Source organism: Ictidomys tridecemlineatus, chromosome 14 (assembly GCF_052094955.1).
Source record: "Ictidomys tridecemlineatus isolate mIctTri1 chromosome 14, mIctTri1.hap1, whole genome shotgun sequence".
NCBI classification, from domain to species: Eukaryota; Metazoa; Chordata; class Mammalia; order Rodentia; family Sciuridae; genus Ictidomys; species Ictidomys tridecemlineatus.
In genome coordinates, this window is record NC_135490.1 from 63,378,139 (window position 1) to 63,401,584 (window position 23,446).

General features: G+C 40.4%; 2 protein-coding genes across 6 annotated transcripts in view; both read left to right on the forward strand.

Moving 5' to 3' along the window:
* Plekha2 (pleckstrin homology domain containing A2) overlaps nucleotides 1-9,549 on the forward strand; it is an 83,144-nt gene extending 73,595 nt beyond the window's left edge. For all 4 annotated transcript variants that reach the window (XM_078031240.1, XM_078031241.1, XM_078031238.1 and 1 more), the window contains 2 exons: nucleotides 4,526-4,603; nucleotides 5,458-9,549. In XM_078031240.1, the coding sequence (XP_077887366.1) occupies nucleotides 4,526-4,603; nucleotides 5,458-5,820 (441 nt within the window). In that variant the 3' untranslated portion in view covers nucleotides 5,821-9,549. The remainder of the gene's footprint in view (nucleotides 1-4,525; nucleotides 4,604-5,457) is intronic.
* Nucleotides 9,550-9,756: 207 nt separating this feature from the next.
* On the forward strand, nucleotides 9,757-23,418 carry Htra4 (HtrA serine peptidase 4). Of its 2 annotated transcripts, none has more exons than XM_021735315.3 (9): nucleotides 9,757-10,370; nucleotides 11,102-11,201; nucleotides 12,504-12,708; nucleotides 13,640-13,834; nucleotides 14,260-14,292; nucleotides 16,268-16,388; nucleotides 16,743-16,800; nucleotides 17,183-17,278; nucleotides 21,337-23,418. In XM_021735315.3, exons 1-9 carry the CDS (start codon nucleotides 9,890-9,892, stop codon nucleotides 21,500-21,502), a joined length of 1,455 nt encoding a protein of 484 aa, XP_021590990.2. In that variant the 5' UTR covers nucleotides 9,757-9,889; the 3' UTR covers nucleotides 21,503-23,418. The 2 variants fall into 2 exon arrangements, with proteins under 2 accessions (XP_021590990.2, XP_005338459.2); XM_005338402.4 differs by having other exon boundaries at nucleotides 9,758-10,370; nucleotides 16,268-16,382.
* The last annotated feature ends 28 nt before the right edge of the window (nucleotides 23,419-23,446 follow it).

Sequence of the window (23,446 nt, forward strand, 5' to 3'; positions counted from 1 at the left end):
CTAAGTTAGGCTCAGTACATCTGCCAAAAAGAACTGTCTTCTGCATCTGGGAAAGCTATCTGCATGAGCACAGTGATCTTGGCAGAAAAAAACAACTCTATGGACAGAGAAGAAAGACTTGGGATGGATTCTGACTATTTAATTTGTATTATGTGTACTCTATGATCTCACAGGTTATAGTCTTTGCTATTAAAAAGAGGGGGGGGAGCAATCATTTATTGATGTTCCAGACATGGTGCTAAGCAACTTATAGGCAGTGTACCACTTAATTCTCCACCATCCCTGAACTTATCTCCATTTCACATGAGAACCCGGAGTCTCTGAAAGTAAATTATTTGTCTGGGTTCATACACCCAGTAAACCCAGGAACCAACTGTGAGGCTGGAGCAAGACTGGCTCATTTGTGTAAGAGCAGTTGGTCCAGAACCCAAGATGTAGAGGGTGTGGCTACAGGAACCAGAGAAGTTTGACTTTGTATCAGGGAAAACCAACTTGGGGATTGGGTCATGGTAACCAAATATTCAGGATCCGGCAGTAATCAGGGATCAAAGCAGGTGGAAAGGTGGGTGCTTGAGAAGCTTGTCAGCAGGCAGGGAGTTCTCAGTTCTGGACGGGGCTTCAAAATGAGATTTCAATTCTTGGGGTGGAAGGCCAGCAGGGGTCACCATTTCCCCAGTCACAGAGGGCCTGGGGTATTAGGCAGCTTGCTATGAGGAGGACTCATGATTCAAAATGAGAAATGAACAAACAGATCTTGGTAACTTGGCATGAACCCACTTGTCAGGACTAGAGTGCTATGAGCTAGGCACAGTGGCACACACCTGTAATCCCATTGACTTTGGAGGCCCTGTCAGGAGGATTACAAGTTCAAGGCCAGCGTGGCCAATTTAGCCAGACCCCATCTCAAAATAAAGAAATAAAAAGTGCCGGGGATGTAGCTAGTGGTAGAATGCCCCTGGGTTTATTCCTCTGTTCAACACACATAGGATTCACCTCCCACCCCTCAATAAACCCGGCGTGCTATGTCAGGACAGGAGCAGCAATAAGGGGATTCACAAATTATTTGCAAAATATTGGACCTAAAACTCTCTGGATCCTCACTGTTTATGCAGACTGCAAGCTGAGTGACATCACTTGGGAGTGCAGTCAACACAGTCATGTGTGACGGGGTTGTGTCTAAAGATTGGGTAGGTTTTTGAGAAGAGGGCAGAGGTAGTCCTCTGTTGGGACAGGTAGGCTTCAGAAGTTGGAAATGGAAGGAGGATCTGCCAAAAGATTTAGGATGGGGCATTGGCAATAACCAGAGGTGGAAAGTAGATACTTTTTGCTGGTGGCCTCCATAATTCATTACTTCAAACCATGATGCATCTGTTATCCTGCTGGGATTATAGTAGATACTCAGTAAAAAGTTAGTTGGACTTCAAGAAAACCACAGGCTGAATGACTCGTTTTAATACTCTTTGTCCCTCTCATCTCAAAAATGTTGTCAAAGGTAGAAATCTTACTTTTGAACCAAGCACCAGAAACAAATGCACACACGAATGCACTCCAGGAAGAGGAGAAGGTGTTAATTTGGCATTTCCCTTTTTGTTCTACCCAGTTTTAAGCATTCTTTAGTCTCTTAGTGATTTACATGGTGGGTGGACCTCAGCTCGAATTTTTACCTCTGGTTCGTGAAGCTACCTTGTGATGCGGTTTTAAGATTTTTCTCTTTTTTTGAGATTTTGATGAAAAGTAAGTAGAGGCTTTCCATAAGAAGTAGATATCTTCATACTCCATAATTCTTGCTTGTGTGCACTACTAGGATTGGACCCAGGGATGCTCTTCCACTGAGATATCCCCAGCCCCCCAACCTTTAAAAAAATGTTTGGTATGGAATTTCACTAAATCGTCGAGGCTGGCATCAAACTTGCAATCCTCCTGCCTTATCCTCCCAGGTCATTGGGATTGTGGGTGTGTGCCACCACACCTGGCCATAATTTTTGCATATAATATTTTATGTTTCATTGAATTTTTTTGCCCCAAATATGGACCCTAGTTCTTAAAGCTATAGAGATTGTTAATGTGATCCCAATAAAATAATATTCTCTTTCTTTCAATATGGAATCAATTGTAATATCTGCTCTTCTATCTAAATTGTATTTTAAAATAATGTTTAAATAACATTATTTTAAAATAATGGTTAAAACTACTAATAGAGACTGCTAATATAGTTTCTAAAATAGCAGTCTGTTTCCACTGGGCACAGTGCACACACATCCCTGTAATCCTTCCAACTCTGGTGGCTGAGGCAAGAGGATCATAAGTTTGAGGACAGCTTGGACAACTTAGTGAGACCCTGTCTCAAAATAAAATAAAAAGGGGTAGGGGTATAACTAAGTTGTAGAGCACCCTTGGGCTCAATCCCCAGTATTGTAAAATTAAAAAAAAAATATATATATATATATATATATGTTCTTTCTATATGGGATCAATTGAAATACTTGCTTTTCTCTCTGAATTATATATATAATATACATATAAATTATATTTGTGCTGGGAATTGAACCAGGGCCTTTGCACATTTCAATCATGGACTCTCCCACTGAGCTACATACCTCAGTCCTGCATTGGACATGGTGGGGGACATTTTACTAGGATGGTGGGAAGAGTAGCTTATTGGATTGCCCTCATGGGAATGTTCCAGTCTGTTAAATGAAAACGTCAAATCTCCTTTGTGTATGGGAGACGTTTGTTTTTCCCTCAGCTCCTGTTTATCTTTTCCTTTGTCTTCCAATATTCTCTGTACCAAATCATCATTTGTTTCCCTAGAAGGAAAAGCCCTAGTAAATGCTCTTCTCCTCATGAACAATTACCTCCATCTCATTCAAATTCTGAATAACCTTTTTTTCTTTCCATATATATTATATAATCTGATCCTGACAATTTGATCTTTTGAAATATGATTTACTTGCAGTTTGAGGAAAAAAAGGTCTCAGGGAGAGAGAGCAGTGAACAAATGGTAGAATTTAATGCATTATTTTCTTCTCACGTATCATATAATATTAATAATAAAATTCCTAATAGCCTTACAGAGTATCAAACAGGCTCAAACATCTTTACCTAACTGAGCTTCCACTAGTTCTACCTATAGAACAAGGTATTTCTAATCAGTAAAAGTTTGGAGACTTGTTATCCTGGTTATCATTTTGCTCTAAGGATGAATTTATCTTTTTCTTGGGAAACTACGAGGTTTTCAAATAACTGGAAAGAGTCGGGGGGTTGTTGTGCAAACACATTTGCAGGCATAGCACATGTGAGAGGTGTTCACCTCGGGGCCCTTGTTGCTACACACTTTTTGACCTAGTGTCCTTGATCACTGTCTTTGCACATGTCCAACTAAGGAGGGTTTGTTTTGAAGTGACAGGAAAGAGTAAGTGCAAATTTGAGGATTAAAAAGCTAATCAACCAAACCAAACCTGGTCATGTTCTATCCTGATAGAAAGCAAATAAAAGGAATCATTTTGGGCAAGGAAGAAGTAAGGCGAGGACGTGGAGAACTTTGAGGGTTGGAATGTGATGTTTGTACAAACTTTTGCACATGCATGCAAATACATGTTTGTGTTGTGTGGGACTCTCAGAGAAGGTGCCAGAAGAAGCCTAACAAATGTCATTTTCTGGAGGTCAGGGATTTAGTCCAGTTTTCACCTCTGTGGCTAGCATCTGTTGGAGCATATAACACTTATGTAGGGCCCTTGGTAAACGTCTGCAGATTTCACTTGAACTCAGCTCTTCTTGAGAAGCTCTGCCTGTAGTGGCTAGACTGCTTTATTTTTCTTCCTCTTTTCAGAGGCTCTGCTGCCCCCTTCTGGGGTTAATAGGTTATTTCTGGGGAAAATACTTGGATTCCTCAGCATGGTCCTGCATATTCTTAAACTTACATCTCCCAGATCCACAACTTTTGAAGTCTGGATGGATTTTTTCAGGACAGACCCAAGTAGTATGTGCCTTGATAAAAGCCCCATTTCTGGAGATCATACATAGAATTATACATACCTTAGATTTGCACAGGAATTTGACTTTAATGAAATTGAAAGTGGGATTATTCTCTTGAGATCATTATAGTGGAAAAATAACTATGTTGAGATTGAGAGTAAGAAGAACTCAAATCTAGATCAGCTATAAACCTTAAACTTTGGCCTTTGGGGCCTCATTGTCCTTTTCTGTAAAACTAGGAGGGCAGTTTGGGTCAGTTCTTTTCCAGGAAGAGCAAGGAACTTCCAACAGGGGGACACTGCACTAAGCTCCCCCAACCCCAGCCCCTGCCCCTGCCCCACTCTACTTTGAAGGATTTTATTTATTGGGTATCAAATAACATATTGCAAGGGGAAAATACCTTCAAATCCTGCAAGCCACTGGACTAGATGATTTCCAAGATCCTTTCCAACTCTAATGGTGTGATTTTATGAACTCAAAGTTGAGTCAGAGTCTTGAAAGTTGAAATCACAGTCCAGAAATGTCCATAAGTGCTGTGGGTGTTTTGCAGGCGGATAGTCCAGAAGACATGCACAGCTGGATTAAGGAGATTGGGACAGCTGTCCAGGCCCTCAAGTGCCACCCCAGAGTAAGTCACTTCCTTTCTGTTGCACAATGTCAACTTGGAGAACTTCTCCTTGAGCGGGTGTGTTTTATTTAGTGATGTAGGCAAGCAGCCCAGGCCCTAGATACAGCTGAAGCCACAGACTGACTTGTTTTTCTCTTTCTACTAATTTTTGTTTTTGTTTTTCTTTTTGGTTGTTGGAAGAAATGAGGTACTGTTGGTCAGAAACATAGAGTTTCTTTAGGTCTCGATGCTACACAGACCCTGATACACATGGAGTGAATTCTGGTGAACCTTTTAACTTTTTTATTTTTTGAGGCAGGATCTTACTATGTGGCTCAGGCTGGCCTTGAACTCCTAGGTCCAAGTGTTTCTCCTGCTTCAGCCTCCCGCGTAGTACGAACCATTGTACTTGGCTTTGCCACACGTTTTTGATTTTTTTTAATGTATTTTATTGATTTTTAAAAAATAAACATCAGCAGAATGCATTACAATTCATATTACACATATAAAACACAATTTTTCGTATCTCTGGTTGTATATAAAGGATGTTCACACCAATTTGTGTCTTCATACATGTACTTTGGATAATAATGTCCATCACATTCCACCATCATTTCTAACTCCATGCCCCCTCCTTTCCCCTCCCTCCCCTCTGCCCTATCTAGAGTTTGTCTATTCCTCCCATGCTCCCTGTCCCGTACCCCATTATGAATCAATCATTTTATATCTCATATTTGATTTTTGTAGACAAGCGTCTCTGGACCTATGAGGTGGTGGTCCTGGGTGGATATTTTTTTCTTGGGGCTTTGGGATAAACATTGTCAGGAAAAGCTCTTACTTTCCTTTGTTTTTTTCTTGTCTTTTTTTGTTTCCAGGACATATCCTTTTCCAGATCCATTTCTTTGACTCGACCTGGAAGTTCCGGCTTCACAGGGGGGCCTAACTCTGTCTTCTGCAGAGGGCGGCCACCTGTGGAAGAGAAGAAAACCCTCTGCAAAGCCCCTTCTGTGGCCTCTGCTTGGCAACCCTGGACACCTGTCCCCCAGGCTGGGGAGAAGCTGCTTCCAGCTGAAGAGACTCCAGAGGACTCTCTGTTCATGCCTCGACTTGGGGAGAGCAGTACTGCTGGGGTGTTGTCAGGCTCCCGGATAAGGCACAGATCAGAGCCCCAGCACCCCAAGGAGAAACCCTTTGTGTTCAACCTTGACGATGAAAACATACGGACCTCCGACGTGTGATGAAGCACAGTGCCGTGGGAGGAAGTGGGGGAGGGAGGGAGGACTTGAGAGAAAGAGGCCGTGGCTCATTTTCTCTCCTTGTTGGAGGACAGTCAGAGCCCTTAATGGCACTCATATTCCTGTGGATGCTGTGTGGGAGGGGCCCAGCCAAGTGGCTTTTTTTTTTCCTTTTTTTGTATTATCAATGCAGTATATTTAATTTGGGGGAAATCACTAGGTTAGATCTGTAGGCATACTCAGTGAAGAGAGAGCAGCTTGCCTCTTGTTGATCTATTCCAAGGTCTTTTGTGTGATGGGCTATCTTTAGCATCTCCGTTTCTGAAGAGGTTGGGAGTCATTTCGCCCTTACCAAGTTTTACTTCCTTGTCCTTGTTTTTAGTTTTGTTTTTTTGTTTTGTTTTGTTTTGTTTTATTTTGTTTTGTTTTCAATCTGGGCACAGGCTCTTAGGCCAGTCACCTGGTTTTAGTCCATACCTATGTATTGGTTTAAGTTTGTGAAGCAGGTAACTAACCCAGTTGAAAGGCTGAAAGGCTTCAGAGTAGGGGAAAACCCAGATTCTGGCTTGACAGGGAGCCGTTCTGAGAGGTAGTGTTTAGAATCTGGAGGGCGGCCTTTAGAATATGTCTGCAAGGGTGGGTCCCCTAGGATACCTCCCAGGAGAAGAGATGGGGATCTTTTGTGAGGCCTGAGGAATAATTCAACTCTACTGCATGAGCCAGTTTTGAAAATTACTCTGTTCTCTTGATGCTATGACCCCAAATGTTATAGATTGAGGAACAGACCCATTAGAATTGTTTCTCTATCAGGCCCCAAGGACCGGTATATCAGTGTTAAATACTATGACTGTTGAGAACAGAACAGACATTTCCCTTGATAATGGTGTTACTTGGAATGTGTGGGGTTGGTAAGCGTGTGATGATTCATGTGTGTGATAGATCAATCTCTATCTCAGAGATTTAGATAGGTTAAAAGCAGGTGCTGAGAAGAGATGGATCATCCTGCTAAGTTTTTTGATCCATGTTTTCTGGATAGGAGAAAAGTTTTATTCTGGCAAAGACAGATTGCCTTGAGTCCTTGCCTCACAGCTCTTTTTGATGGGCCAACATTTGTCTAATTTTAAGTGCTGTTTATTATATACCTTGGCAGATTTGCTTCCTTTTTGTCCTTTCTGTTGCCCTTTGGATGGAGTTGTGTGTGCTTGCATGATCAGACCCTGTAATCTGATGAGGTTCTATGTGTAGAAATACAAAGATAATCTTGAGATTATATTTTAGTGGAATAAAAATGGGGCATAAAATCATTGATTTAGAGATTACAAATTACTGACTAGAGATTTCCCAGGAGGTTGAGTTGCCCAAATAAATTTGAGGGCATATTTTCTTCCACTGGACAAGATACTATTTCTAGTGTCCTTGGGCACTTTTGCCTATCCAGTTTCTTTAGTGCATTGCTATCAGAAACTTAGGAGGGTTTCATAAAGGGATAGAGAACTTGGCTTATTTCTATCATATTTTAGCTTTCATCAGCTAGATCAGTTAATTATACTTTAATTGAAAATAGTAACTAGAGGAAGAGACTAAGCATTTTTTCCTAAATAAATCCCGGCTCCTCCTTGTGTCCATAGCTAATGCAGAAGCAAAAACACTTGAAGAAGAAATTTTTAGTGGCTTTGAAAAGAATCATGTTCTTCCAGGTAGTGCTGTTTTTCTGAAATGTGTTTCACATTGAGAACTCTTTCTGATTTCACTGTGTTGGAGCTGTCCTTCACTTAAGTTTAGTCTTGTGGTCTTAATCTAAAAAGAGAAATCTACTGGATCTTTCTCTTTTATTCCCATCTTCTTTTAAAAATAAATTCTTGTGTACTTTTTTCCTCAGAAATTCTTGGTTTGGGAATTATTTATTTATGAGTGATCAACCTACTTTGAATAGCCTGATTTTAAGAAGCCATTCCAGATTTTTAAAGTTCCTTGTCTCTGGTTTCACCTTCAGATTTTTCTCAAGAAAATTATTTGGCTAATAAATACAAGTGCACAGTATGTGATGTGGAACTAATGAAAATAAATTAATGTTTTAAATCTCTTCAAACATTCCCTGACTCATAGAAATGATGTCATCTCTTGGTGTTTAAATTGTGAAAATATACCCATTTTCTTTTTGTAAATCTCTGCTAGGTTACTACTGCTTAAGTAATTGACCATTATAGTAAGCTGATAGAATTCTCATTTAGTAAAGTCTGTTTTGAAAGGGTGTTAAATATAATACAGCTAGTATTATCTTAATAAAGGGAAAACAAGGACTCTTATTGGTATATACTTAGGAATACTTGGGAATTCCAAGTTAGAACATCATTAACATAGTTACAATATCAGGAAAATAAAAATATCTTCCATAAAGCCTAAAAGCATTGCATTCCCAAACCTTATTTCAAAATTCCATCTTTGTCCATATTTCTTACCTTCTGGCCAGTTTCACACCAGAGCCTTTTAATATGAGCCAAAGATGGTACATATATGACCATAGCATTTAATTGAATCAAATAGAAAAAATGGGTTGGGGATGCCATAGGGGTTAGTGGCTAAGTGCTTAAGCTCTGGAATAAATCTGGATTTTTAAAAGAACTAAAAAAGGTACAGCTTTTTCTTTGGGGAATGAAACTTCATCTGAATTGGCTCGCTCTTTCTTTTTTTAATATTATGTTTTAGTTATAGTTGGACACAATACCTTTATTTTGTTTTTATGTGGTGCTGAGGATCAAATCCCAGCACCCTGCACCTGCGAAGCCAGCACTCTACTGCTGAGCCACAACCCCAGCCCCTGAATTGGCTCTTTCCATGAGGCTTTTGAAGTTGTCCTGACCCACATATGTGTAACAGTATTTCAGGTGGTCTTTTCTATAGCTGAACTGCTTACCATCCATTATTCTTGAAAACTTTGATGGACTCGCTTACTTAAGGTGAGATGATAGTTGGTAAAAATAGTTTCCCTTTTGCTTTCTGTGAGACATTGTAGGGGCACATCTTGGAGAAAGACCTTAGGTCAAAATAGTGGAGTTATACTTCTACTTCAGAGCAGAATGCTGAGCTCTTATGAGAAAGAGTAGATTTAAGGTGTAGAGTCTTAGTTTACTGGAAGAAAAAGTTGGGTTTTTTTTCTCTCTGAATGTAAATGTGCTCTGATATGTATTAAAATGACCCCATAAATAAATAGCAGATTCAGATTCAGTAGGTAAGCAGGGGGGTATGTTGAGTTTGTTTTCAGTGTTAACCAGATAAACAGGTGTATGGACACATTAATAGCATTTTGGAAATTTAATTTCTCAAGTCAGCTTTCTTTATTAACTTTAAACATGTCAGAAATGAGCAGGTTTATTAAATATTTTCTACCAACACCCTTTTTTCCCCTTGGTCCTTTTTTTTTTTTTCCTGTGTTATTGCCTGCAGCAATTACAGTCACACTCGATAGGTAGAGTTTGAATGAAGCAACTGTTTGGCAAAAACATATTATGTGACCCCTTCCCCCTCTGCTTATGAAGATGTGGCATGATGTTGTGTTATGTTGAATCAAACTGTTTCAGCTGTGAAATGCACTCACTGCAAGCACTGAGCTGAGTGCATGGAAACTGTTATGCTTCTCACTTTATGTGATCTCCTAATTGGTATGTAGCAAAAATAATTTTCTAAAACTGTTTTGTTGCTTGTTTTGTAATAAAACCATGTGAAATACTGTAATAGGGTTGTGTGTTTTCTTAATACCGACCTTGGGTGGGTGATGGCTCTTGTCAGTTTGCCCTCAGTATTGCTTTAACGGGGCTCATGGTGTAGATCTCTTCTCAGGAAAGGGCTACGGACCTGCCAGCAGTGCTTGGGGGTGGCCCTGAACCTGGGGCGGGATGGGTGGTGGGTGATGTGTGGGTGTGTGTACGGAGAGGTCTGCCAGGCTCTGCCCCTTAAAGCCTGGAGGCTGGTGGAGGCGGCAGGCAACCTGGCCAGGAAAGTGTTGTTCATCTTAGGCCAGCTTGTGAGTCCAGAGTGAAGTAACTGGAAAAGTGCAAGCGAAGAAGCAAGCAAGATGAGTAGACCTCTGCTGCAGCCAGCTGGGCTCGTACAGTTCCTTCTGCTGTGGCTGCTGTTGACCCCGGTACCTGTGGCCAGGGTCGAGGCAAGGAGATCCAGAGCCTTGCTGCCCTGCCCCGTGGTCTGCGAGCCGACGCGCTGTCCCCCGCTGCCCACCTGTTCCGCGGGGACCACACCAGTGCTCGACCGCTGCCGTTGCTGCCGCGTCTGTGCTGCAGCTGAGGGCGAAGCCTGCGGCGGGGCGCGAGGCCTGCCCTGCGGCCCTGGGCTGAAATGTGGCGCGCCCTTCAGCCAGGAGTACGTCGGCGGCCCCTGGCTGGGAACCTGCGGCTGCCCGGCGACAGGGGCGGCGGTATGCGGCAGCGACGGGCGCACCTATGCCAGTCTGTGCGCGCTCCGCGCAGAGAACCGCGCCGCGCGTCTCCGTGGCGCGCTCCCAGCTGTGCCGGTGCAGAAAGGGTACTGCGGGGATCCAGGTGAGCGCAAGGACAAATTTGGAATCCAAATCCAGCGGGCAGGTCTTTTTTTTTTTTTTTTTTTTTTTTTTTGTACTAGGGATTGAACCCAGGAGTGTCCCGACTCGGAACACTTTTTTGGAACTTTGTTTCTTCTTCCTCTGTTGCCCTGGCTGTTGTCGAACTCCTGGGCTCAAGCGATTCTCCCACCTCAGTCTTCGGAGTAGCTAGGATAAGAGTCGTGTGCCACCGCCCCGGCTACCGCCCCACCAACGCCCGGTTTTCTTGGGGGGACTGCGGGTAGCACCCTCGGGCGTACTAGGCAAGCGCTCTACCACTGAGCAATACCCCAATCCTTGAATTTCAGCATAATTATTCATTCCCTCGTTTCAATCACACTGTTTTATTTGCCCAAGGGATTCAACTTTTTTTGTTTGTTTGTTTCTGATTTTCTTTCCTCCTTAATAGGTGTCTTTTTACCAGTTACCACGCGGTTTCTCCCCATTCGCCTTTTGAATACTGTCTTCCCTTTGTAATTATTTTCCAACTGGTGTGACAGGTCTGGCTCTCTTGAGGTGTTGGTGTATGGGGCCGCAGTCCACAGGCGGAGTGGGAAGCCTGAGGAGAGGGAGGGGACGGAAAGAGAACCAGGGAGGAGGATAATGGATGGGAAGATATGAATGAGATATTACACCTGATATTGTAGAGGAGCCAGGCTCCCTCTGCCCCAAGCACGGAGCATTTCTTCACAGGGACCAGAAGCGCAGGCAGGGTCCGAAGCAAATACAATTTCATCGCCGAGGTGGTGGAGAAGGTGGCGCCATCTGTGGTTCACCTGCAGCTGTTTCGCAGGTAAAAGACACAGGAGGATCAATTACCCGATACTGCTTCCCACTGCCTTACCTACTCTAGGGCCTTTACAAGCATCATTGAATCTTAAACCCACCCACCAACCAACCAAACAAAAACCACTGTGAGGAAACCGAGGTGCAGGGGATGGAACTCAGTGGCAGAGTGCTTGCTTAGCATGTACTAAGGCCCTGGGTTCCATCTGCAGCACCTCAAAAACAAACAAACAAACAAACAAAACAAACAACAACAAAAATAAAACAACAACAACAAAAATCTGTTCAAAGCTATTTAGATGAGAAGCAGAGGCACAAGGACACAAGGATTCTGGCCTCCAAATCTGAGCTATTTCTGCATACTCAGGTGCCTGAGATTTCTTTCTCCCTCATGCCCCAAAGATAAAATTTGAAGCCAGTTGGAATCTTGGTGGTGATCTTGCCCAACCCCATCACTTGCATGCAAGGAAATCCAAATCCAGCAAATCCAAATCCAGCAAATCCAAATCCAGCGGGCAGATTTTTTTTTTTTTTTGTACCAGAAATTGAACCCAGGAGCATTTAAGCACCAAGCCATATCCCCAGACTTTTAAAATATTTGATTGAAAGACAGAGTCCCGCCAGCCATGGTGTAAAGCCAGTTTCAGCCATTTAGCCCTAAGCAAGTCAGTAAGACCCTGTCTTTAAATAAAATTCAGAAAAGAGCTGTGGATATGGCTCCGTGGTTAAGTGCCACTGAGTTCAATCCCCAGTATGGGCGGGGGAGACAGGGTCCTGCTAAATTGCTGAGGCTGGTTTTGAACTTGTGATCCTCCTGCCTCAGCCTCTGAAGCTGCTGGGATTACAGGCATGTGCCACTATGCTTGGCCTGAGGAAAAAATTTATCTTATGCCACAAGGCTAATTTGTTGTGAAAACTAAGCCAGAACCAGAACCATTGGATTCCCTACCTGCCTGAGTTCTTGAACCTGTGGCAATATATCCCCACAATATTAGGATTAGGTTTGGCTTCTCTGCAGCAGAGGACTCACAGAGTGCTGCACTGACCAGCTCTGAAGAGGGAGCATTGCCTCGGAGAAAAGGGGAGTTGGGACCAGCTTTCAATCATGTTCACCAGAGATGGCCAGGGCAGGTTACATGCAGTTCATTTACATGTGGAGAAGATGAAAACTGACAGCGAAAAATAAAATGTCTGAGGAAATGGAGATGGAGATAGGCTTAATAAATGTCAGGTTCCCATGATTCACAGATGGTGGCTGGAGTCCCTGAGCTTCCTGCCCTCGGCTTATATTGTTGTCTTATGGAGACAGGTCACCTCTCAGCGGCAAGGAAATGCCTGCATCCAGTGGCTCTGGGTTCATAGTGTCTGAGGATGGGCTCATTGTTACCAATGCTCATGTCCTCACTAACCAGCATCGGATCCAGGTGGAGCTTCAAAGTGGGGTCCAGTATGAAGCCACTGTCAAGGACATTGACCATAAGTTGGATCTTGCACTGATTAAGATTGAGCCAAATGTAAGTATTTAGAAGCCAAGTCAGAGTTGGCGTATTTTCTTCTATTTGCTGATATATTGTTTCCCTCGCTCCCACATTACATTCTTTTTTTATCTAGTATATGCTTTTTTTCCTGTTTTTCACTCCCTCTTTTTTAAATTTTCTCTCATACCTGTCTGTACATCTCTGATAATCTATATTAATTAGCTCTCTCTCTCCTGTGATTTTTCTTCAGCAGATGCTGATTCTGAGAAAATAATTTTTCTGCTTAAGACACCAGAAATTATTGCAATTGGCTCAAAGCTGCTAAGGCAGACTTTGAGGTCCTTGCTACACAAAGAGTGGTGTATATCCTAAAAGCATCAACATGTCATCTGAGAACATTTAAACTTTTTAAAAAATTTAATTTTGAGACAGGTTCTTGCTAAATTGCTGAGGCTGACATCCAACTCGCAATCCTCTTGCCTTAGCCTCCCAGATAGCTAGGATTACAGGCATGGGTCCCTGTGCCTGGCCAGAAATGTGTTTGATAAGATCCCCAGGTGTTTCATGTGCATATTACAGTTTGAGAATTGCTGTTTGGGGTGATCTCCTTCTTGTTGGTGGCTTAGTCACTGTACACAGTTGAGCTGGAATGGTGCTAAGTGCATTGTCAATGTCCGTTCATGTCCATCAGTTGCTTCGCTGGTGGTTTACTAATTGTGATTTCTATGAAATAATAATCTCAGAGATGATCCTGATCATCTTAACAACTAAGAGCTTGGTGGTTGTTGGACTTTGAGAAAGAAGGCAATCAAAAAAAAAAAACTTGTATGAGAGGGTACTTCTTAGATAAGGGCCAAAATGACAGAGATGGTGTCATTGGTGTGCTATAGGCAAACATTGGTTGATTCTGGTTGGGATTTGTTCTTTGCCCTTTCTGTCCTCCTCGGCCCTCCTCACCTATGTGCAGACTGACCTCCCTGTGTTGCTGCTGGGAAGATCATCTGACCTTCGGGCTGGAGAATTTGTGGTGGCCTTGGGCAGCCCATTTTCTCTACAGAACACGGTGACTGCAGGGATTGTCAGCACCACACAGCGAGGGGGCAAAGAGCTGGGGCTGAAGGACTCAGACATGGACTACATACAGACTGATGCCATTATTAATGTAAGTCACTTAGGAAGTCTAGTCTCAGTGCAAAAGACACTGGTAGTATATAATGAGAAGACTTCAGAGCAACCTCTTTTCCCTTTGGCCTTTCTGTATGCTAAGAGGTCAGTTAGACCCTAGGAGAGGAATGGAATGCTCATGTAGTTAGAGTTGAGCCTGTTGGATGTGATAATTAGCATTCATACTATCAGATGGTCTCTCAGGGTTAGACATAAAGGCCATCACTACTGTAGTGTGTGGGGTCCTTTAGCTATTGGTCTTCACCTATACTGACTTCAGTATTGGGGATGATAGGTGACACGATTTTGGGAGCTCACTAGAGCAGGCTGCTTCTGATAAGCTTCATTAGGAACTATGTATAAATGACATGGAGAACTATATTCATTGGCTTTACTGATGGTTTTTTCAACTTCTGTCTTTAGCATGGAAACTCTGGGGGGCCTTTGGTGAACTTGGTAAGTGGCCATTTTTCTTGCTGCTTCATATTTCTTCCTAACTTTCAAAAACTTTCCAAATTCTATGATGCAAATTTGGGAGTTACTCTTGTGTAGAGAGTTGTGGAAAAATGCTTTTCTATTCTTGGATTTAAGTAAATGGTTAGGAAAACATTCAATATCTATGATGGATTTATCATCCTGGTGTGTGATCTCATCCCCCCAAAAGCACCAGGGTTTTGGCTGTGCTTACCTTGAAGGTTTCCTCTTCCACATGCTTTCTGTTTTCATTAGATAGTTACCAAAAGCCTGGATTTAAACCAAAGGATCAACCGTGCTATGTAATGTGTATTCTTCAAGACTCACCTGGTGCACATGAAGAGCTGTTCCTCATCTAGAAATGCTAATTATAAAATGTGCTCTGTCCAGGTGTTTAGTCTTGACCTGCTTATTGATGACAAAAAAAAAAGTACCAACCAGGGGGGCTGGGGATGTGGCTCAAGCGGTAGCGCGCTCGCCTGGCATGCGTGCGGCCCGGGTTCGATCCTCAGCATCACATACCAACAAAGATGTTGTGTCCGCCGAGAACTAAAAAATAAATATTGAAAATTCTCTCTCTCTCTCTCCTCTCTCACTCTCTCCTTAAAAAAAAAAAAAGTACCAACCAGAATCCATTGTTCTGTTATGTATTTCTTTCTTAAATTTTATGGAGTGTCTCTAGTGGAAATGCCAGGGTTTTAAATTGCTCAAATACATGTGAAAATACAACTGAATACAATGCAGTTTGACTCATGCTTTCTAAGTCCCTTGGAACTGATTGCTTTTGCTTATTCTTTACATATTACATTTGCTTTTAAGAGAATTAACTGTATGTGAAATGGTTGAGCACTGTTTACTTATAACATTGCATGTAATTTTGGGGGCCTGCCTTCTCCATTAAACAAAGAGTTCACTAGGCTAAGGATGAAATTCACTGGCCATATTCCAGACCTATTGAATTACAATCTGTATGTTCCTACAATCAAAAATCTCTCTCTCTCTCTCTCTTTTTTTTATCATTACCATTACTAACAAGGGCTAAAGGATGAGAAAGTGAATGAAGAAGAGGAAAGTAGTCTCTTTCTTTCTTTCTTTTTTTTTTTTTTTTTTTTTTGGTACTGGGAATTAAACCCAGGATGCTTTACCACGGAGCTACATCCCTAGTCATTTTTACTTTTTATTCTGAGATAGGGTCTCACTAAATTGCTGAGGGTTTCACTAAGTTGCTGAGGCTGGCCTTGAATTTGCAATCCTCCTGCCTCAACCTCCCATGTTTTACATGCATGTTCCATGAGGCCTGGCAACAGGAAAGTATTTTCTTTTTAAAATATTTTTTTAGTTGTTGATAGACCTTTATTTACTTATACATGATGCTGAGAATCGAACCCAGTGCTTCACACATGCCAGGCAAGTGCACTACCACTGAGCCACACCTCTAGCCAGAAAGTATTTTCTACTTCATAACTTTGGTTGAGCAGACATTTGTTCACTAAGATCAGTTTTGCTAATTCTTCTGAATGTTGCTGAATATCCAACAGCTTTTTGTCTTTTTCCATGTTTATTTTTAGTTTCACTTAAGTAATAAAAAGGCAAATACTCCTTGTCCTCTTGTGTCAAAATCCAAAGCGTGGCTCACTTTTAAGAATTAATGTAATTTACTGAAGAAAAAAATGAGCTCAAGATAAATAAAGAGAGAAAGCAGTCATTAGCAGCTTTGACCTTTGATCAGGAAGCAGTAACTTTTACCCCAGTACACCTCCCCTCTCTTCCCTGTCCTATTGTACTAATTGCCATGTAAAGTAACATACTCTCTATTGAAGACATGCAAATTTCCTCTCAACTCTGTTTTTGATCCTAAGTGACTACTTCCCCTGCCCCACACACATGTGCTTTCCTGATTTTTGCACTGTTCAGTTTGCAAAGCTTCATGACTGAATGATGTCCCCTTCCTTGCCAGGATGGTGATGTGATTGGCATAAACACCCTGAAAGTGACCGCAGGAATCTCTTTCGCGATTCCCTCAGATCGCATCAGACAGTTCTTGGCAGACTATCACGAGCGCCAGTTGAAAGGTGAAGGTAGTTGGGCTTTTTTGTTCCCTCTTGTTTTTCAGGAACTGACTCAGTTCTAATGGAGATTGCCATTTGAGTTCTACATGCTGGATCATCAGTTCTCAGAGCTTCTAATGGTGGGTTGGGTGGCTGTATGGGGGGACTAGGCACAAAACCAAGCATGAGGTGTACCCAAAGGCACTTGAATTGAAACCCATGGGCTGGAGGTGGGGAGGGGAAACGTTCTCTGAAGCATGTATTTCACAGCAGGCAGTGTGCAAGGGCAGCTATAATAGCAGAAATTCTGGGATTTGGGTGTCTTTAAGCTCTGCCAAAAGAAAAGAAGTTTTGTTAGTCACACATTACAATTTTCCTTTCTAGGAAAAGCTCCTTTGCAGAAGAAATATCTGGGTCTTCGAATGCTGCCCCTCACTCTGAAGTAAGCATGAGTTTGACCACATCTGGGTTATTTCTCAGAGGCAAAAGCCATAGCTGGATAGTCTTAATAGGAAAGTGAAAACATTTGGACTTCAGTGAGTGTACTCCTGTGACCAGAGGGTCTATTTGTCATAGGGTATGTGTCTGCCTCATCGTGCATCAGCATTCACTGTTCTCTCCCTGGGGCTGTATTAGATCATACTCAGTGATTCTAGGCTTTAGCATGGAGGATTGGACAGCACCCAGGGGAGAATGATCATGATTGGCAGGGATTCTCGTGGGTGCCTGTGAACCTTAAGCAGACAGAGTACCTACTAAGAGTTCCAGGTTTGTATCAGGGCTCAGCAGATAATGTCATTGTTTGCTAACCTTGTCACTTCTAGCCTTCTTCAAGAAATGAAAAGGCAAAATCCAGATTTCCCTGATGTGAGTTCTGGGGTTTTTGTGTATGAAGTAATTCAAGGAACAGCTGCTGAAAGGTAAGCAAATTGCAGGCCTTTGTTTTTTTGTTTTTGGTGGTGCTGAGGGATTGAACCCAGGGACTTGTACATGCAAGGCAAGCACTCTATCAACAGCTATATCCTCAGCCCTTGCATGTTATATTTAGATGTGTGTCATGGCAAAGGCATGTGAGATTTTAGACTTGCTCTAATACTGTGGCCACAACCTACACATGGTGTGTGTTGAACATCTGAAATGTGGCCACTGTGAATCAGGAACTAAATTTAAAATTTATTTAATTTTAATTGACATGAAAAGTAAAAAATCCCAGAAGCAGTGTAATACGCACACACACACGTGTATTATATATGTTTTAGAAAGATAGTATTTCATTTTATTTAGTATGTTCTGTAAGATATTATTATCCTACAATGAGCATGTGTTGTCTGGATGGATTTAAAAAATTTTCCTGTAACTCAGAGTGTAGAATACCTATCAAAAATTTAAAAGTATTTATTACATGTTAAAATGATAATTTTTTAGGTGTACTGAGTTAAATAGGAGACACCATTAAAATTAATTATATTTGCTTAAACCTTTTTTTTAAATGTAGCTACTAGAATATATAAAATGACATGTGGTTTGCATTATGTTTCTATTGGAAAGAGCTATTATGAGTTAATAACCTATGTTTAAATTAATTTTGGTAGGAATTATCAAATCTTTTTTTTTCCCCCGGTGCTAAGCAAGAATTCTACCACTGAGCTACATTCCCGGCCCTCAAATCTACTCTTTCAATGTCAATAGTTATGGGGCTGGAGTTGTAGCTCAGTGGCAGAGTGCCTGCCTAGCATGAGTGAGGTATTAGGCTTGACTGGAGGCACTGGGTTTGATCCTCAGCACCACATAAATATAAATAAATAAAAAATAAAGATATTGTGCCCATCTACAACTAAAAAAAGTTAAAAAAAAAGTTAAAAAAAATCAATATTTATGGGCAGGTGTTGTGGTTCATCGGTACAGTGCTCGCCTAGTAATTGCAAAGCGCTGGTTCCATCCTCAGCACCACATAAAAATAAATAAATAAAATGAAGGTATTGTGTCCAATCACAACTAAAAAAAATTAAAAAATCAATATTAATTAATAACAATGAACTCTTATAGTATTAAGTAATTAATAAGTATTAGGTATTTGTGACAATCAACTAATGGTAATTAAATAGTTTAAATAGTTAAGTAATTAACTATCAGTTGATAAGAACGGGAAGAATCCAGAGTGTTAAAGGTCTTCGTACATATCGTTGGTTTTTAAAAAACACCTTTTTGTTTGGACTCTAGATGGTAGTATGAGAGGCCAGTGCTGAAATCTGCATCTCAAATCAATGGTTAGAACAGTCCCCCAAAGAAGGTTCTCTAGCTGGTTTCATTGTGGGACTATTAATATTAGGAAAGAGGTGGCTTTTCCTACAACTATTATTCTCCTGGTCTAGCACATCTACATAACCTCTTCCTCACTGTTTTTATTTATTTATTTAAACATTTATTATTTAGTTTTCGGTGGACACAACATCTTTATTTTATGTGGTGCTGAGGCTCGAACCCAGGGCCGCACGCGCACTACGGCTTGAGCAACATCCCCAGCCTGTTTTTATTTTTTAAGCGCTCAGAAATCTGTTTAGACTATCAACTCTTTTATAGAAAAAAAAATTTTATGGAAAATTCATCCATACTAACCTTCAGCATGGCTAAATGCTAGGTCATGTGTTACTAAATCTGGTTTGTCATAGGCCTTAATTGACCTTCCTCATTCCTGCTCTGCTCTCACTTCCTTATTTTAAACTTCTGGTCCAGGGCCAAAGAGTGTCCTTTTAACTTTCTAAGTTGTTGCTACTCAAAATGTGGTCTGATCATTACCCTAAGTACATGCATAAAGACACGAATGGTGTGACTATACTTTGTGTATAACCAGAGATATGAAGAACTGTGTTCTATATGTGTAATATGAATTGCAATGCATTCTGCTGCCATATACAACAAATTAGAATAAAAAATATGGTCTGAAACCAGTGGCAATTAGAATCATCTGGAGCCAGTAAGAAAGGAATAATCACAGCTGCACCCTCCAGCCACTGAACCTCCTGCATTTTCTCTTTCACCTCTTCCTTTTTTCTCCTCCCACCCCGGGTTCCCTGCTGAAAATCAAATCTAGGGTCTTTAGCAAGCCAAGAACATACTATTTTACAGCCAGAATCTGCATTTTAAACCTGCATTTTAATCCCTAGATGGTTTGTATGTAATGTTAGAAGTAAGAATTACTGCTAGAAATCCCTGATAAATGGAAATCCCTCCTTTCTGGCTTTCCCCTACTTATACCTAATAATAATAATAATAATAATAGTTACAGTAATAACAGCTGGCACTTAGGAAGCATTTACTACATCTCATTCACTTTAGTATGTTTTGTGTGTGCATATATATTGTGTGTGTGCATATATTTAAAGTGTTTTGTGTATGCATATATATATTATTTATATATTTATATATATATATTTATTTATTTTGAGATGGAGTAGAGTCTCACTATGTTGCTCAGCCTGGACTCAAACTGCTGGCTTCTGATGATCCTCCCACATCAGCCTCCTGAATGGCTGTGACTATAGGTGCATACCATTGTGCCCAGCTTAAAGTGTTTTTTACATACTTGTTTGAGCCCCCAGTAGTTTTATGATATGGGTATTATTTTGCAGGGAAGTAAGTAGCTGTGGTACATAGATGTTGATTAAAAGTTAAACAATAGGTCAGAGAGCTGGGAGGTGGACTCTGGCTTAACCCCTTTATTATACTGTTTTTGTGGCTGCTGTTCTCTTTCTTGAGTGATTTAGTGGCAAGAAGATAGCTTTTTCAGGTATGAAAGACCCAGGATCAAAGCCTACTTTAGACTCAGAAGTTGTGTGATATGGGGAAGGTCATTTATCCTGTTTTGAGCTTAGTTCTTTACATTTGGTGCATAATAGACACTCTATAATAACTCAGTTTTTTTTCTTCTTTTCCCACTCACAGAACTTTTATGAATTAAGTTCCTCTTTCTTTGTGCACGTGGCCCAAGTTATTCCCCTAAACTGTTCTTGCTCTTAAGGTTTAAAGCGTTTCTTCAAAACCTCATGCTTTAAATTTCCTCTTTTCTTCTTTTTTTTTTTTTTTTTTGTATTAGGAATCCAGGGCCATGCAGATGCTAAGCACATAATTTACCACTGACCTATATCCCCAGCCCCCAGCCCTTCCTATTTTATTTTTAAGCTTCACATATTTTGGTAATCTTTCTACATTTTCATTTTATCCTGTTCTCCCCATTAATTCTTTAATCTCCATTCTCTTAGTTATGACTTCAGGAGTCATTTGATGTCCCTCTTTCAGTTTATTTTAACCTTTAAGGCAGATCACAAGCCTGGCTACATATTTACTGCAGTTTTGTATTGGGAGCTGTTCTTTATTTCTAGAATATATATTCTGTGTGAAGCATATATGTTGGAAACTGAATACAATCACAGCTTTGGGGAAAAGGAGCTTAGACCCCAACGTTTAATATTTAGACTTGGAAGTTTGACTGGCTTTTGATTTACTGAAGCAGAACTTCTATAAGGCAGCTCAGCATACTCTCCAGTTCCATAAACTGTGAACTGTTCAAATCGAACTGATTGGAGTACAACTGTGGTGAAAATTGTGTTGCCTGGTCTTTGCACTTTTGCTAGTGAGAGTAGGAATGTGCTTGAGGTGAAAAGAAGTCAAGAAATGCATAGAAATTAAAAGCTAAACTCTCCATTCCAAATCAAATTTGATATATGAGAGTAGCAAACTTACTACCCTGTTTCTGATGGACTATTAATTTTCTAAAGGTAAATGGGATTGTTGTCGTCCAAGTGATTTTGCAAGACGTCACAGAAGTTCCTTCATATTTGGAAGGATTAAGTTATTTCTAGTTTCCTGGTTTATATGTTTAGTGTAAGCAAAATTGTACTGCTGTAAGAGAGACATTACATTCTAGATGGAGACAAGTAAAACTCATATTTTTCACGCTTTTTTTTTTCTTTTTTCCCAGCTCGGGGTTGAGAGACCATGATATAATTGTCAGCATAAATGGGCAACCTGTTACAACCACAGCGGATGTCATAGAAGCTGTTAAAGACAATGATTCCCTTTCCATCATTGTGCGTCGGGGAAGTCAAACCTTATTCTTGACAGTAACACCTGAAATAATCAATTAAGTTTCTTGCTTTAAAGAGGGATTATTTAACAAAATCTATATTACCCAAAGAAGTGACCAAAATGGCAGGGGATTTTAGGATCTCTTTCTTATAAAGAAAAATGGATACTTTACACACACACACACACACACACACACACACACACACAGAGTCTGAGATCATTAAGTTGGGGGTGCTGTTCTGCTACAAAGGCTTCCTAAGCCAAGTGGAAGGTGGCTATTGTGCCAGGAAATCTGGGGAGCTAGTGGGAATAGTAGGAAACAACTAAAAATAGGCAGTTTCTAATAAACCTTGGTGCAGGGACACTTAAGTATTTTAAACTTTCATTATAGCCACAAACTAGATATAACAAACACAAACTTTACCAAATACTAAGAAACTGCCTGAATCCAGGCGTGAAAGTAATCACATATTTAATGACAGTCTTTTCTTTACTCAACCAATTTTCTAGGTTGTATCATATGGCTTATGGATAAAGGAGGGGCATTACTTAGAAGTCAAATTGAAACTGATTATGGCAGATTATCACACAGAATATTACTAATGACTCTCAAATTATCACTCTAGCAGTACAAATAACTTTGGTCTCCAGCAGCATTTCTGACTTTGAGAAGAGCTTCTTTTATGAAATAGCTTCATCAATAATTTGCAGACTTAGTTTTTTATTCAAGTTCTTCCTTGCCACATTAATGATTTCTAGTCTTAGCATTGTAAATATTTGTAAAAGAAAAATAAAGTGTGAGATGAGGTAGGACATAAATCTTAAAGTGATATCTTCTTTTGGGTAATATTTTCAGATTTCCCTGAAAATGATTTTTTTTTTTTTTGGTGTATGATGCTGAGGATTTAACCAGGGATTTATGCATGCGAGGCAATTAAGCTAAACCCTGAGCCCAGAAATTATATTTTGAATATGGCATCCTTAAATTTTATGCAAAATTTTACATGTATCTGTGTTCTTTTGAGGATGGATCCAGTTTCTTCAAGATCCACAGTTAAAAAAATACTGCCTTAGGGTACAGAGATTATGAATTGAGGGTATGCCAATTATTACTATTGTAAGCAAAGTTAAGGCAGTGTGACACAGAACATTAAAGACAACAAAATAATCTGTTTTATACAACGGCCACCTTTGGTAATATAAGAACAGCGATCATATTAATCAGGATTAAGAAAACAGAAACTTTAGGAAAACTGCTACAAAATGAAGAAATTTCCAGGGAAGTTATTTTAACTGTGATTCTTGGTCTTAAAGTCAGTTTATTATGAGAGTAAACTTTGAGTAGTTCTATCTTGATGGTTTCTAGAATTTGTAAGCTACTCTGAAGAGCAGGCACTTGCCCACACAGTTCTCCTTTTATTTTCTATTTAAATTGCAAAGGATGGGAACTGAGTTTTGAAAACCATTTGTAGGTCAGAGCATTTCTTTTATTCCTAGTGGCTTATGAATGCAAAAGCTTGACTGTATCTCTTTTGATTGCTATAGCCTACTGTGAAAGCTTTTACTATCATGTTTGAGAGAATATGTTCAGATTTCCTTGTCTCCACAAATCATGTCCTAATTCTACCCTAGTGTTCAATATCCTTTAAGTAGGATTATGTTTTTCTTTTCAAGAGTGTATCTTATCTAACTGTGAAGCATTTTATAGTTACTTATGTGAAGTCTTTTTTATCAGTCTACAACAAGGTTTCCTTAAACTGACAAAAATTAATTTCTTACATAGGGCAATTCTGCCAAGAAGAGCTCAACTCATACATGTCTGATACTGTTGGCTTTGAAAACATAATTAGAATGAAGAAATTACTGTACTGCATATACTGCTTCCAAAACATAATAATGGTACACAATAGGACTTATTCACCGGGTAATTAATTTCAGATGCTTAGCTTTCAGCAAAATAAAAATTTAAGTTTCACACTCTCTTCTGAAAATACTCATATAGC